A 16612-nucleotide genomic window follows, 5' to 3' on the forward strand; every position below is an offset into this window, starting at 1 on the left:
CATAGCACACAAGCACATTTTTCGTTTCACCTCCATCGAAACGCGGCCGCCGCGGTCGGGTTCAAACCAAAGAACTTCGGCTCAGTAGCAGAGCGCTGTAACCAGTTAGCCACCACTGCAGGTACGCAGGAAGTGAAAAAGGATTTGTTGCAGGAGTGTGCATTATCTTGCGATAAAAGACAGGTGCTACAGACCACCACTCTGAAACAGATGGTACTCAGCATGGAAAGTGGTTTCTGGAACAATTTCTGCTCAATATCGAACCAAACACGGAAGTTGCGATAGACAACACTTCATAGCACATGGTCCAGCTGGAGAAAGTACCGTCGCCAAACACCCAAAATGTGGACGTTCATTTGTGGCTAATGGATAAAAGCAATCTTCTTTAGAATGACCATTTCAAAGCAGAACCACTGGATAGTGCACCAGCGGAAATGCAGGTTTTCTGGATGCCACATTGATGTTCTGGCCAAGAGTGCTGGTCATGAAGTAGTCCGACTGCCTCCATATCCCTGCAAATTGGATCCATTCAAACTGGTGTGGAGTCAGGTCAAAGCGTACATCACTACACGAAATACCACACGTAACTGCCACTGTGGAGGAACTGGCACGTGAATTGGCCTCCCCTGTGACCTAGAAAAATTGGTCACAGGTCTGTGCTTAGTACGTGGTATGCCTTGAAGAGGAGGTGTGGCAACGCGGTGTCGCCATTGACACCCATCTGGATAGCATAATAATTTCTCTGGTTGAGGTTCTTGCTCGTCCAGCAAAGACAGTGACACAAGTACCAAAGAAAAAGAAAAACTGGAGTGAGTACCGTGAGACTGGTGATTAATGTCTAGCCTTCGTTATTTCCATTTAAACTATGCTCTATGTATGTGGTGAGGAGGTGAGTGACGTCACCGATCCGCCGAAGTTTGCCCATGCTCTTGGATTCACGATTCACATGGGCAGCAGGGAGACGCCGATGAGCGAAACGGCTGGGCTGCAGAGGCACAGGGGTAGGGGTCGAAAAGGAAGGAAGGGGCCAAAACAATGCCCTCTTGCGGGGTTGTGGCAAAAAAAAAAAAAAAATATGAGGGGGGAAACAGAATAGATGCGCAATAGCAGGGGAGATAAGAGTAAAGAAACCCGAGGGGGAACAGCCAAAAAAAAGAAGGACGGCAGCGGGCTGCACCCCACGCACGCCACGGAAGGCCACATCTCCCGGGGAGACAAGGACTGAACATGCAGGCCGAACGAACGGTCCCCTCCTCGGTCGGCTACGGCCGCCGGAGCAAAACCGGAAGCTGCATCGGCGCGAGCACTCTCGAAGGCGTGACGTGTACGCAGCCGCCGTCACGTGGGGAGGGATTACATCGCCCGTGTCAATACTCCTTTAGGAGATCTGACAGACGAAAATGGGTGCCTGAATTGAGGGCCCTAAAATAAAACATAATGTTGTTTTGAATGTTTTCTCCTCTTCACTCATCAGTGCATCTACAGTTTTTGTTATATTGTGTTGTTGAAGTTTTATTCGTTTTTTTTTTCGTTCAGTATGAAAGCATTAAGCTATTTATTATACCTTTTTTAAAATATTTGACTGAGTGATTACTGCAAGAGCCGATTATTGATTACTTATCCTGTAAGCTTTCCGAACACAGTCTCAAAAGCATTAAATAATATAAATCGAGGCACAGGATGTTTTTGGTCAAAAGTAATAAAATCGAATCATGCTTCACAGGACATTTGGGATTGACTTGTGGTGTTACACACCCAAAATTCAGCTTTGGAATAAAACCTTCTGTCGGTGAGAATTATGCCTGTATTCAAATACCGTAACTGGTTGCTTTGCTGTTGCACTCTGCTGAGTTCCTTACACGCATCGAAATACTGTAGTGCATGTCTTCCTCAAACTTCAGATCAGTGCAGATCGCACAGAAGCTTGTGTCATTTTCATTGAACACTTTGATGATCAAAAGTGGCACAAAGAAAAAACAAGACAAAGGGAGAGAAGACGTGACACAAGTACTGATCCTTTGTCCTCTGTGTGTTTTTTGTGCAGCTTTCATAATCGTTGAATAACCAACTAGCTCAAGATTTGTGCATCATGTTCATTGAAAACAGCTTCTATTGAAAGAGACCAGGTCTACCAGGCACACCTTTTCCTGATCATGAAAGCAAAACCAAAACTGAAATCAACATTGAACTTCAAGCCACATAGCCATTCTACTTGGCGGAATGACATTTGTAGGTGCTCTTCCCCCCACACCTTTCTCTTCATTACAAAGAAGAGTTGTCTCTGATTATAGTTGCACTGGCGTGAGGCCTGCAGTCAGATGCACCGTTGCTTCATATATGCAGCAGTTAGCTTATTACTGATCATGAGTCTGTGGCTGAATTTATGAAATGCAGTTGAGTGCCTTGAAGACGAACTTGACGAAACTATGATAATATGTTTGCCTTATCTTAAGTGCCCCCCAAAAAAAGATATGAGGGCATACTAGGCATGTCTAAATTTATTTTGCATGAAAACAGTGAATAAAATGGCCTTTCAGCAGGAGGATAGTTACAAATAGGGTGTTTATCGAACTATGCATGAAGTGAGATGAAGAGTGAGGGCAAGAAAGAAGGTTATATTATCCCACTTGAAAACAACACTGGTGTAGTTTTCTTTTCTCACCGTTTGATTTTCACTCTCTGCTGTGACCAATTTGTTTGTTTATTTATTTATTTACCCACAGTGCAAAACTGCATTAGGGGCTCCTAGCTTTCAGAACATGCCCAGTTTGGTAGCCGTGTATGTCTTTAGTGCCATCTGCTGCACAGCTTTTAACTCTAAAAGCAAGAACACCACGCAGCATTTCATCCGCCGCAGACATTGCACACGCTGTTTTATCTAGCCATCTCTGTGCTGTGATAACATTGTGTTGTGATGCTATGTCAGTTGAAAATTTGGTGCCTAAATTTTAAGCCTCAAGACAACGAGGTGTTGTACACTGCACCTACGCCCCTTTTAGTCTGCAAGAGGCAATGTGCAGCACGCGATGCATATGCAATGTCGAGATCTTGCCATGTCAGATTTCTACGCCGAGTACGGGCAGGTAAGAAGGTGCCCTGCCTTTCCCAGAACAGCAAGAAAGCTTCCCCTCAAAAAAGTGCTCTCCCACAAGGCATTTTCCCCACACTTTTGATCTACGGTGTGCGGAAGCTATCTTGTGGGGGTGCGCTTTCTTGCATTGAAGTGTTGTAGTTTTTATATCCTAGACAGAGCCACACGGATGCCCCACGAATTCTGTTGTGTGGGGTCACCGTAGTTTGCGGCCACTGCACAAGTTCGTTTTAACCAAAGAACACACAGCACTTTGTCTTAGTGGGTTTTTTTTCACGTTTGATCCTATGGAAAACCAACCAAATGGTCTTGGATTGTTAATCTTTTCTGAGAACTCATCTTAACCAAGCTTCTTTAAGGGTAGACTACTGTATCCGGAAAACTAAATTCTAGAAATTCAGTTTTTGCATCAAACTACTCAAGACAGTATTCTAGTTGGTTGCTGTCATGTATATTAGTAGTACATATTTGCACACCCCAAGATTAGAGGTAACGAATGTGTCAAGTGTAAACAAAAAGAAAACAAAAATCATAATCACTGTTCAAAAGGTACATTTTTATTTTTTAAATCGAAAGTGCAGTTATAGGCTAAGCACAACGTTGGCATGTGGCACACAGGTAGCAAGAGCGCCTCTGAGCCAAGCCTGCTGCGTCTGCTGAACCGCTGCCGCACCATCGGAGGCCAGCGCATGCTGAGCCAGTGGCTGCGGCAGCCACTCTGCGACCTTAATCGCATTGGTGAGCCACTCTTTTTTCCCCTCTGTATTGGGTACAGTGCATTTGATGAAGTTCCGGTCACCCCTCTCTACCGCAGAAATAGTAGCATGTTGTTCATTTGCAGCTTAACAGTTAGCTCAGTGTCTAGTAAATGTAGTAGCTCAGTAAATGTGCTGCAAATGTAAAGGGCCTGTAAACTTGGTAATCACTTGCTGGGCATCGAAGAATACAGAGTCTTCAATCATGGCAGACTTTCTTGAAACCATAAAGAAACTAGGTGACTGCAGTAAACAGGTTCTGGTCACCACTTAAAGATGGAATCACTTGTCTACATTGGAGGCCAAGCAAGAAACGATATAGTGCATCACGTGAGTTGGGGAGAGCAACTTGTTGCGGGAGTTGGCAAGCATGTCGCTGCACAAGTGTACTCGCTTGCGTTTCAATAAATTGCTAGCACCGCAGCAGTGGCCTAGCGGTTTGAGCGTCTGCCTTGTATTCAAGAGGTGTGGGGTTCGATCACCAGTGGGGCTGGGTGTCACCGGTGGTGCTGTGGGCACAAGCATACCTTTGGCCTGGTACTCAACTTATCCGAGGTGAAATGCTTGTAAAATGGGTCTTTGACGCCACGTTGTGTAGATAAAAAACATCTTCGTGCCCTTGCACGTTGGAAGTAGGAAAGCTCAGGAGAGGCGCTCGCCATCTGAGCTGCATGCCAAAAAGTGGTCGGGAAGTCATGCGCTTTCGGAAGAACTACTGGGAGTCTTTGGCCGATGGGGCAGCCAATAGTAACGGCGTCGTCTGCTGCATCGTATGCGCAGTTGCACTGAGAAGGCGACTATGTAAGGGGAGGGGAGCAGGGGGAAGCCTTCACGTCCGGCCTGCATTTTTTCACAATATGTGGCACCATTTGTTGCTTGCACCTGTCACTAAAATGAATTTTACATGTGCAGTAGAAGCTGGCAGTTTTTTTTCAACCAGCGGAGCTTGAGGAGGAGAGCATGTGCAGAGCAGTTGTGTCAAAAGAGCGGATTCAGCATCGTCAGTAATTTGCTATGAGTCGGCAAACATCTACAAGGTGCCTACAAGCACTTGTATTTTTCGAAGGGTGAGAATGAGAAGGTTTTTGTACAAAGAAAGGTAGTGGGAGTTGGCAGGAACTGTACCTCTCTGTCTTGCTACTCTGCGCTGGGGAGGGGAGGGGAGGAGGAAAGGGGGCTATGGCGGGTGGCAATGAAGGCAGAAGAGGTGCCAAGGTATGCAAGCACACAGTGATTGTACCTAATCACAGGTGTGAGTTGAAACTTGCACTGTTGAGGAAATGAAGGAACACCCAAACTCCCTGAATTTTCAGATGCCCTGCATAACGTCTGCCTGAAGTCTGTGAGGTGCCCATGAACTGTTGTTCACAGCCTGCATTTTGGGCATGCTTAGTTTATGTACTAGGGTAGCCTCGAATGGGTCGGCTAGGAAAATGCTACTATTGGGGCATAGTTTTTTTTTTTTTTTTCTAGCCACAGTCAAGGCATAGAGGGTGTGGGCAGTATGCCAGTAGCACGAGATTCTTGACCACAGCACAAAGCTTTATACCATGAGGAAAGACTCTGGAATATCCTTTGTGTTTCGCTGCGATTCCTTGCAACTAGTATAAGTTTATTTGGGTTTAAAAGGTTAAGGCAGGTATTGTACCAGGATGCAGTTTTAAAGGTGCAGTTGCACTCTGACATAGTGCATGTGATGTTCCAGTCAAAGCAGGACACCATTCGTTACTAGAGAGGGGGGATTTTAGCTAGTGAAGTCAGCTGTCACTCTAATGCATGTTGAGGACATTGGGTTATGAGCATGGTTTAATGATGGCAGAACAGGGTCCCACTTTTTTTAATCGTGGCTTGAGGAGAGGCACCGGACGTGCAGCTACCTCTGACTCTGCTGCAAGCATGTTTACCATCGCAAGTGCTGGCATCTTGAGTCTGCAGCCTTCCTTGCACCCAATACCCTGTGGATCACTGTCTTCGTCATCCCAGAGGAGCGATTGGAGTTGGTGTCCCTGCTAGTAGACGACTGGGAGCTGCGGCAGGGCCTGCACGACCAGCTGCTGCGCCAGTTCCCAGACCTGCTGAGGCTGTCGCGCAGACTGCACCGGCAGCGCGTCTCCCTGCAGGTTTGTAGAAGTCTTTAGCCCTGCAACCTTTGATTAGTCTAGAGGTTCTCAATCTAGCCTCTGCAAACCCCAACGGTTTTCAAAAAGTTCCAAGGAAGCCCTCATGTCTTGGCTTCCATCCCTTCCTCTCTATTATGCATACAAAAAAGAGTGTGCAAACATACTACATCTTGTCAAAATATGCCCAAGTTCAATTCTGAATGATTCGCTTTATAGCTAAACAATGTCGTGCTGGCAACTACAGTATGAATAGCCCAAATATAAAGTAGGTAAAAAGAAGGGCTGAGGTATGCATTGATTCAGGTGTTTGGGGAACCCAAAAAGCCCTGCAAGGAACTCAAGGTTCTACGGAACCAAATTTGAGAACCTCTGAAATAGTTCTTTAATTTCAGTGCACTGTTGATCAGTCAAACTTTGCATGCAGTTACTGATATTTGCACTGCTACTGGAAGAAACATTTTGAAATTTAGTGCACAAAGGTTCCATTAAGCAATGAACATTAATACCAGACTGTATTTTATTATCTACATGTCTTGTCTAGCATAGCAAATAACATACATAATGCCAGACGGAAAATGCAAAATGTCAGAACTCTAGCCTCTCAAGCAACGTTGTGCCACCAGGTTTCCTTGAGCATCAACATTGATGCATGGCCAGTTGTTTTCCCACTTCCTTGCTGAGTTAAGGCTTTTTGTGTCCTCATTTTCTTGCAAAAGAAAGGCAGGACACTGTGTGTGCAGTTGCCACCTTTATTTTGTGTAGTGTACCCTCTGCAACCATTCGATTGCGGGGGATTATTGAGCGGCCATGACCCCGTATTTTTTACTGCATGCTTATTTGGAAGCAAGGCATTGGGAGTTGTTTGGTTATATCTTTTAAAAGGAGCTGGAACGCTGCCAGGGCTGAAGAGCATGGTAAATCAGGTCCTAGCCCCAAAGGAAGAAGGTTTTTATTTTTCATTTATGTATTTATTGATACTGTTAGCCCTAATTTTGGGCCGATACAGGGTGGGAATTCAATGACTTTTTTGTAGCAACACAAACACAGTGCAGTAAATACAACATAAGTGCACAATTCAAGCAAGCACCAGTTTTCTATACATACAATTTTCTTCACGGATACACTTTTAGTCAGCTCGCCGTACAAGAACACATTGTAGGGAAATAACATCAAAAATTGGGGTTACAGAGCTATCAAAGGTACTGCACTTCAGGTTACAGTGCACTTCATAAATAAAAATAACTGTAAAAGGAGGAAGGGATACCTGTCTGACTGCTGTACGGTTAGTGTATCAGTGGCGAAGTGGTGGAGGATAAGTTGTTCGAATTGCCCAAGGGAATTAATTTCTATTATGTCGTACGGTATGGTGTTCCCATGTTCAATTGTTCTTGGAAAAAACGAAAACTTAAATGTATCTGTCCTTACCCGTAGAGGAAAAAACTGTCTAGGATGACTACTGCGTGCAAGACGCGATGATCGTTTTTTAAGGTGCCGTTCTGTGTTGAAATTGAATTGGCCTTTACTTATTAGATACATAAACTTTAGGCTGGCTATTTGTCGTCGTTGGGAAAGTTGCAGCAAGTTTAATTTATCAAGCAGTGCGGTGACCGAGTCTGTTGACCTGTATTTTGAGAGTATGAACCTTGCAGCCCGTCGCTGGACCTTCTCAATTTTATCTATTTGGTTTTTCTAAAAGGATTCCATACAACACTTGCATATTCTAACTTGGGGCGCACTAGAGTCGCGTATGCAGTGAGTCGGACATCTGCGGGTGCAAGTCGAAGTTTGCGTTTCAAATACCAAAGTTTTTTCTCAGCTGATGCACTTATCTTATTAACATGCAATTTCCAATTCAAATCCTTACATATGGTCATGCCTAAATATTTAAAATGCCTGACACGTGTTATAGGCTTGCTGTCTATCTGGTAATCAAAAGGGAAAACATTTTAGTGTTTCAGTGCTCTTTGCCAGGAAAACAAAGCACCTGCTTGTCTTGTGATGGTCTTGTCATTTGGCCAGCATTTTGCCTTGCATTCTGCATGCCGCCATGGCTCTCTGCTCTCAAAATGTTATGCCTTTCCAAGGGAATCTGTGAATCTGTAGTGTTTTTACAGCGACAGCTGTTGAGTGCATGTTCCGCTATTCTGTGGTGTTGGCGGCGTAGCACTTCACTACACTAATTGTCAGTATGTAGTGGTGTCACGCATGAGGTCACACAATTTGCCAACACTGATTGGTTCACTGAGGTCATGCTAGGCATGATGCCATAGTGACCTAACATGCACTCTGCCTGAGAAGGCAAATAACGAATAAAAGATACCAGTGTATTCACCTCCGCAAAGAGGTGTCACTAAATCTCATGTTACATAGTGGTAACCATTCTATAAGCCTTTTTTTTTTCTTTTGTTCTGTTTTTTGCAATATTAAGCTCTCCTGTTTTCTCCCTTTCTTTATAGGAATTGTACAAGATGTACCAGTGCCTGCAGACACTGCCGAAGCTTCGGGAGGCCCTGACAAAGGCAGCCGAGTCACGCCAGTCCACACTGCTGACCTCCCTCTTTGCAACTCCCCTCGAGGCAGGCATCTTGCTCTTCACCCCATGCAACTGTTTGATGTTAGCTGCGGGAGATCTCCCGCTCAACATTGATGCGATACAATGGGGAGGAAGTTCCGTCAAAGGGTTGCGCACATTTAACTGCTGCTCCCCCCCCCCCCCCCCCCCACCTTTTGTTCCATTGGCTACTATGCACTGTATAAGGATGATAAAGGAATTTGGAGGGAGAGAGAATGGAGCATGCTTAAAGCACATGCATAGAAGGGCGCACATGAAGCCGGTGAATGGTCCGAGGGCTGTCAACTTTGGTGCCACAGCAGCGGCCGAATGCCTTTGTACGCTGTCGAAAGGCCCCTAATCGAAAATTTCCTGTACTGTAAATTTTTTGATAAGACTCATTAACAGCAAAGTTGCAGCCACCGTAGTTAAGCAATTAAGCCGCGCTCCTTTCGCTCTCCGGGTCGGTTTCTGCCACCCACCCAAGGGACAAGGCTTTGCAACCCAAACTCTGCATCATAGTCTTGCTTCGCCAGGCTTTTTTTTCTTTTTGCTTCTTGTTGCATTTACAATGGTGCTATTACGTGCTTGTTGATGTGATCCTATCGTCTCGAGACAGCATGTCACAATGCAGCACAGTGTGCACAAAACGATATCATCAGTATTGTAGAGTGGGGACACAAAGACATGAGCAGTTTTGTGTCAAGATGGCGCACTCGCCTGCATGGCAGAATAGGAAGAACTAGGTGAACGATAAATGAACGGCAGAATACCCATTCTATGCAGAGACAAAAATGGGCCAGGCCAAATTTAAAAAAAAAAAGCGTGAACAACTAGCAGATGATAAGAAGTTGCTTGCTATTCGCCCATGAATCAGAATGATGGACTTACGCTTGTGTGTGAAATGCAGTGTTGCTGTGTCGTCGTCACATTGAAGCCTTGGGTGCCAATGGAGTAGACGAAGAGATTGGCTTTATTGAAAAAGAATGCAAATGGGCCTTGATTTGAATTTTCACCACCTTTCAAACATGCATGACTCTAATACAGTAAAACATAATTGAAACATTTTTTCCAGTCCCTTGAAGTACGAATTAATGAGCTTTTATTGTGGTATACAAACCGCATCAACAGCAGTGCAGTCCACTTATAACGATATTGAGAAAACTGGAAAATTCGATCATTATAACCGATTATCGTTATATCTGGACCCACAAAGAAAAGCAGAAAGAAAACACCCATGTATTCCCTTATGCATGTAGCCTGCCCCCTTCCCTCCCCCACTCCTGTCAAGGCCGCACAGCCTCTTGGCGCTCTTGCAAGTTCACATTGCGAGCCAACCCTGCCAGTGCTCACCTCAAAAAATAAGCGGGCGGTGATGTTATTGGTGCGCAAGACCTTGGTGCACTGCCAAGGTCTGTGCTGGGCACAGAGCAAAAAGGAAGAACACGCTCAGAAATGCTAAGCTTAAAAAAGCATTAACGACAAAAGTGGGGGGTTTAGGTTTATCGCCTGGGGCTTAGTCACCGCCATTTTTACCCAGTTCACGAAACAAAAATGGGCGGAACCTGCGGAAACTACGTTTGTGTGAGAAAGCGTTGCACTAGGGCGGCCAAGCAAGCTCTTCCCTCCTCCCTCCGGCGATTGCAACGATGGTAGCACTTGGTTCCTAAGGCAGTAAGCAAGGCCCCCCTTAAGGATTTCGCCACGCCAGTCCATAATCAGTCTTTTCACACGATTTGCTTCAAAAAATTTTATTTGTATCAAGCTTCGAGACAAATTTTGGGGGTAATTACACCTTCCGGCCAGACAGGATCCTATTGTTGTATTCGTTGTTTTGCCGGTAATGTTATCGTTATAAACAGTTTATTTTTACATAGGGGCAATGGAAGAATCGGTAAATCTAAAGAATTTGATATTTATAAGCGATATATTGTTATATCTGGGATTGTTATAAGTGGATTACACTGTATCATGATTTAGAAAGGATTAGTGTATACTCTGAACTAAGGGCCACCCTTATGTAAGGGTTGCTGAAAATTAAAAAAAAAAATTCATGATAGAGCAATTTTGTTCCACGTGTGTATAGTTTTCTCAAGTGGCACATTTTGTGGGCAGCTACCAGCAGTTCAATAACACATGCTCACATTAAAATGAACACACAATTTACTACTGAAATGCTTTTGGCAGCAAAGCGAGCAGGGAAACAAGGCAGGTTAGAGGCACCTTGCATCGGTGGCCACAGGTCTTGCACATGAATTGTCATTTTTAGCCATCAGGCAAACCATCATTTCAGCCGAGCACCAGATCACATTGGTTTGCACACATACTGTAATTATTACTCGCAGTAGGGTGGGGTTGGATGGAATCTGCCAATATCCACCAACCAGTTTTATTCTGGGAAATTCCCGTCAGCTGTCATTCCATTCACACTCTGAATATGTTAAGTCTATAAAAGCCCACGCTATAGTTCGGCTTAAGATATGGGTCATTGCACAAAGGGGGCAGGCATGATCTGGGTGATAGTCTACAGTTGAACCTCGATATAACAGGCATACTGGCAGGCAAAAAATTAATTAAATCGCAAGTTTCGTTAAGTTGAGGTTTCATTCAAGCTCCCAGGTTCGAGGTTCCAACAGTCGAAATGAAGTTACAGATTCTTGAGCACTCCTGGTATGTGGCACCTTGTAAATACAGTAGAATCTCATGATACTGTTGCGATTGATCGGAATTTTGTGATGGCACAAATTTGAAAAATGTCTCGGCCAAAATGCATTACAGTATAATGCACTTACAACGATACCAGATATAATGGTATATTGCTTATAATGATCAAATTCAATAGATTTATCAATTCTCCCATTGCACCTATGTAAAAATAAACCGTATACAGTGCAGACCGTTTATAACGTAAGTCGCGGGAGTCGCGAAAATCCGTGCTAGAAGCGGTACCGTGTTATAACCAAAACATCGTGTTTTTAGGCTCTTACTCGTGCCAAACGGGCAACCTACCTTTCAAACACAATTTATTGCACATATTGCACATGCACACACATACAAAATAATCGCAAATTGAACACAAACAATGTTTGCATCAAAAGTGCATCAGCGGAAGAATGCGGTGATTTTTGTCTGGTGTTTTTTCACTGCACTTCGAATGATTTCGTCCTCAACAACGCTTAAACATTGAAGTGTTTTGTCGCTCAAACTGTTTTTCGCGCTATACATTTTCATTCTGCTCAGGTATTCGAGCGCAACTTTGCACGGCACATCTGGCATCGGGTCTACGACTCATCGTCGATCGCAAGCTCCACACCACTGTGCACCGCTGCGACCATCACATCGTCCGTGCTTGCTTCCTCGCAGACAGCCAACTCATTTTCATCAGCATCGGCATATTCTTCAAAAGTGTCCGCTGCAGAAACAATGTTACTCTCAACAAGGCCGGACCACACGTCATTGGCGTTGACTGCTCCATCGACGGCAACGTCGCTCTGCTCATCGGCTTGAAGAGCCTCATCATGTACAAATCCAGCCTTTCGAAAGCACTTACTTATTGTTTTGGCTTTCAACTGCCACCACGAAGCAACAACCATGTCGATGGCACCCCTTAAATGTACCTTAAGGGGCTGCTGCTTCTGCATGTTAAGCAAAACTCTTTTGCAGATGCGCTTCTTGTAGAGCGCCTTTATAGTGGCGATGACGCCCTGGTCAAGGGGCTGACCTTTAGCGGTAGTGTTTGCTGGCAAAAATTTCAAGTTGATGCAGCCAACTTTGGCTGGACGTTATGAGCAGTGCAATTGTCAAGGATAAGCACAACCCGCCGCTTCTCTGCCACCATATCCTCGTCAAACTTGCAAAGCCAGCTCGTAAACATCTCTTGCATCATCCACGCTTTTTTGTTTGCTTTGTACGTCACTGGCAGGTACTCTCGCTTTTTTTTCCAATGACAAACAGGCGACGCTTGTTGCTGCCGTTCATATTTGCGCAAAACAGCACAGTTATGCGCTCCTTTGAAGACTTCCGGCCAGAGCAGGGTTCGCGCGCACAGAAGACAACAAAGAGACTGTAGTGAAAAAAAAAAAAAAAATGACGACGGCTGCGTTCTGCTGCGTTGCTAGTTCTACCCTGCACTCTGTGCAGCGCACGCCCGGATTGGGCGCTGCTACCGTGACGTATGCGCTTGCCTTCCCTCGGGCATCGCATCGGGGCCGCCTGCTCCTTCTCTCTCTCTCGTCTCGTGGCGCGCGTCCGCCGGTCCGCCATGCTCTCTTTTCGCCGCTGCCTGTGCCTCCACGCATATATACTCCGCTGGTAAAACGGGGAGTGAAGCTGCGCTCCGTGCCCGAATTTCATGGTTGCGCTGCGACCTTCAACCTTCAAAAAACCGCGCTATAACCGGTATTCTGGTTCGCACGTCTGCATATTAAGCGGTCCGCCTATACGTTGAGTTCTATGGCGGGAACACCAGTGTTCAGAGAAACCCTCTAAAAGCGGTTACGTTATAAGTGGTCTCCACTGTACAATGATACAATTATCAGCAAAATAATAGGTACAGCAATAGGATTCTGGCTGCCTGGAAGGTGTTTGCGACCAAAATTTGACTGAAAGTTTAACAAAAATTTAAAATACTTTGAAGTGAATGACGTAAAAACTCAGCGAACAGACCGGCACATAGTTAAATCTGTAGGGGAGCGTAGCATACGGCCTTGGGAACCAAGCGCTATCGTCGTCACAATCACTGGAGGGAGAGCTTGCTTGACAGCTGCTGCGCAACGCTGTCTCACATAAACGTAGTTTACGCCCGTTTGTGCGTTCATGAACTGTGTAAAAAGTGGCGCCAACTGAGCGCAAGGCGGTATCTCTGACCCCTCTCCTCCACTTTTGTTGTTGAGATGCTGAGAATTTGCTTTTCTTGGCATGTTCTTCCGTTTCGCGCTGTCCACAGCACAGACCTTGGCAGCGCGCCAAGATGCTGTGTGCCAATGACATCGTGACATGTTTATCTTTTGATGGGAGCTCTAAAGGGGGTGGGGGTGGCTCACCTGGTGAACTTGGCGGAGTGCCAAGACAGTGTGCGACCTTGACAGGAGTGCCTGTGGTGGTGGCTACATGCATGGAGGAATACGAGGGTGTGTTCTTTTTTTTTTTTTTTGCCAGTCCAGGTATAACAGTAATCGGTTATAACGATAGGATTTTCTGGTTTTCTCAATATTGTTATAAGTGTATTGTACTGTATATTCGATACGTTGGGGTTCAGGATGATGCGAACAATTTCTCAACCCGTGGCAGATAGTATGAACACATGAACTACCAGGTGCCTGGCAGTGGATGCCCGGCAATAATGATGCCGTGCAAAAGGGACTATTTGACGACATATCGGAGCGGGGGGAGGGGGGGGGGGGGGGAACGAGCATTGTGGCATTTTCTAGCTGAAAATAATTGTGAAAAAAAAAAAAAAATGGATATATCGAACCCCAAGCACCAAGCGGTGCCTGCACCAGTGACAGGCGGCAGGCTTCCCCACACTGCACAAATGGCTGATGGTGGAGTGCGCCCACCACAGGTTTCATACTTACATGCCAGATGGCACAGAGCTATTGTTGTGCTGTAAGGCTCCTCTATTTTTTAAAGGTAGTGACAACTGCATGTGCACCCTGTACTTTTGGGGCATAATGTGTAGGCAAAAGGGCACATGGCGCTAACTGATTGGTCTATCACAGGATGTGGTGACTGTATCAAAACCAGCCGTTGTGCCGTGCGATAGGCTAACTGCCCAATCACGGTTCTGCTCCTTCACGCTCCTCCCCAAGGGTCCAGAGCACGCATGCAGTTTCTACCTTTAAAAATAAAGGAACCTAATACTGCTCCTCTTGTGCTCTTCTAATTGAAGCCCACCGGCGACATTTGTGCATAAAAGGGCGCGAGGAAATCGTGGCCTGTCTCAGCAAAAATTTTCATTTCCATGTGTTCATGTCAAGGAGGCTCATGGTATATGGATGCAATGCACAATGACTTCATTAAATCAAAAGTGCGGTATAAAATTACTTCATTAAATTGCTAAAAAAATACATGGCTTTCAATGGGGCAGCGATTGGGAAAGAAAACCAGATGTGTTACTTCACGAATTTTGTTAAATGAGGTTTGTTATATCAGACCACACATTGTCAAAATCTGAGGAAAAAAAGTTGCTACTATACGCACTCCTTGCTACTGTATGCACTCCTTACAAGAAGGAGTGCGTACAGTAGCCTAGAACCCACCACCACAGTGTGCTTCATATGTACTAAGCTTTGATGTGTGAACATTTAATTAGCTTGGTTTTTATGTAGGTTTTTATGTTCAATTAATATTGTTTTCGCTTGGTTTAAGGTGACTTAATTAGGTTTCCTGTGTTCGATGTCAAACTGCAGCATTTTCAGTGACTATTTTTTTGTATTTTAGGCATTTTATTTCGAATGCAATAGCAGGTATGATTTTTTTTTTTTTTTTGTCGTCAGATGCAGTAAGGAATATACTTAGAGGGAGGCCTGCAGATGTGGCTTTTTCACTCGTTCCAGGGGCTGGAAGGGGACTTCAGCAATTACCAGGAGATGGTGGAGAGCACGCTGGACTTCGAGGCCGTAGAGCAGGGGGACTTCCTGGTCAAGCCAGAGTTCGATGACGAACTACTTGGTGACTGCTTGATCTGTGTTCCTCTTTGATCTGGAAGGGTCTTCTAGTGGAAGTAGTTTGGCCAATCCAGTGGTCAGAACCTTGACTAGCAGCAACCAGTCTTGTACTCTTTCAAATACTTATGATGCTTGCTTCCATTCCTGGCAGTGGGCATCACTACCACAGGCGTTGTTACTGACACTGCATCCTTCTGGATGAAGTGTTGCAAGCTGATAAAGATGGCAAATGCACACGATAAGAAGCAAGTGTTATGGAAAAAACAGTCAAAAGAATGTTGCAGATGATTGAGAGAACATCACATTGTAACCACATACATTGAAATGTCTTGAAATGCTTTGAAATGGGTGGGTGTTTCAAGACAGATGAGTAAACTCTGGTAAAGAAGCACATTGTCAAGGAATGTTAACTTTTGCGCCGCTTAGCAGTGCACTACAAAAGCAATAACTGCAGAGGCTGCTTCGTTTTTTTTACGAGCAATGCTGGAGTGTTGCACGTTGGCTCAACTATGTTCACTTGCTGGTATTGTGGATGTTCCTCTCATGGCCATTCATGTTTTATCATTACAGCGGAATCTCAATGATATGATGATGTAAGTAAAATAAATTAAATTGGTTTTTCAAAAAAAGGAAATGGTGCAGTAATTGTCTGGCATCTCAATGGACACTGGAGCTGCATCATAAGGCAAGGGAGGAAGGTGAGAGTGATGGAAGAAAGGGAAAAAGTGGGGGTGTCGAGGTGTCCAGAATAATTTTGACCACCTCGGGATCTTTGACGTGCACTGACATCATACAGCACAGGGGCGCCTTCTTTTGTTTTGCCTCCATCGAAACACAGCCGCCGTGGCCAGGTTCGAACTCAGGAACTCCAGCTCAGTAGTTAAGCGCCCTAACCACTGAGCCACCGTGGCGGGTATTATGATCATGTACAACTTAATTTTGGGCTGAAGGGCATTGTGTGCAATGTGGAGTGATGTGTGAAGTGTTCGCATCATTCTCCCACACCACTATCAATGATACAAATGCAGGAGCCATGACCGTACCTGTGGGCATCAAATGCTGGCCTCGCCAGTCGTGAAGTATGCACTGCGAGCATAACTAAATACCGCCAGCAGTGAATATATTTGCGTGAATTCACTTCTCTCCCTCTCTCATTTTTTGTGGAATCAATACATACTACAAACTTGATTGGACCCATAGCCAGCTTGCAGATTTTGCTCGTTTTTGATGATGCAGTCGCTCATCAATTTTTCGGACTTGGCGGGACGCAATCAGTGGTCCGAATAATCTTAACAGCCCTGAATATTTATGCTTCGAAACAATCACTTTGTTGAGAAAACAGACTAGAAAAATTGCTACTTTGGCCATTTCCAATGCTCCGCTTGCAAGTTATGTCTTAGTCACGTCCACACCACACCCAGGGGTGC

At 45.1% G+C, this 16612-nt stretch overlaps 1 protein-coding gene across 1 annotated transcript in view; it reads left to right on the forward strand.

Moving 5' to 3' along the window:
- spel1 (DNA mismatch repair protein spel1) overlaps positions 1 to 16612 on the forward strand; it is an 85631-nt gene that overhangs the window by 27376 nt on the left and 41643 nt on the right. Inside the window, exons 12-15 of the mRNA XM_077632719.1 lie at positions 3710 to 3829; positions 5830 to 5966; positions 8423 to 8542; positions 15075 to 15189. Coding sequence (XP_077488845.1) covers positions 3710 to 3829; positions 5830 to 5966; positions 8423 to 8542; positions 15075 to 15189 — 492 coding nt within the window. The remainder of the gene's footprint in view (positions 1 to 3709; positions 3830 to 5829; positions 5967 to 8422; positions 8543 to 15074; positions 15190 to 16612) is intronic.

This window comes from Amblyomma americanum, chromosome 7 (genome assembly GCF_052857255.1).
Source record: "Amblyomma americanum isolate KBUSLIRL-KWMA chromosome 7, ASM5285725v1, whole genome shotgun sequence".
NCBI classification, from domain to species: domain Eukaryota; kingdom Metazoa; phylum Arthropoda; class Arachnida; order Ixodida; family Ixodidae; genus Amblyomma; species Amblyomma americanum.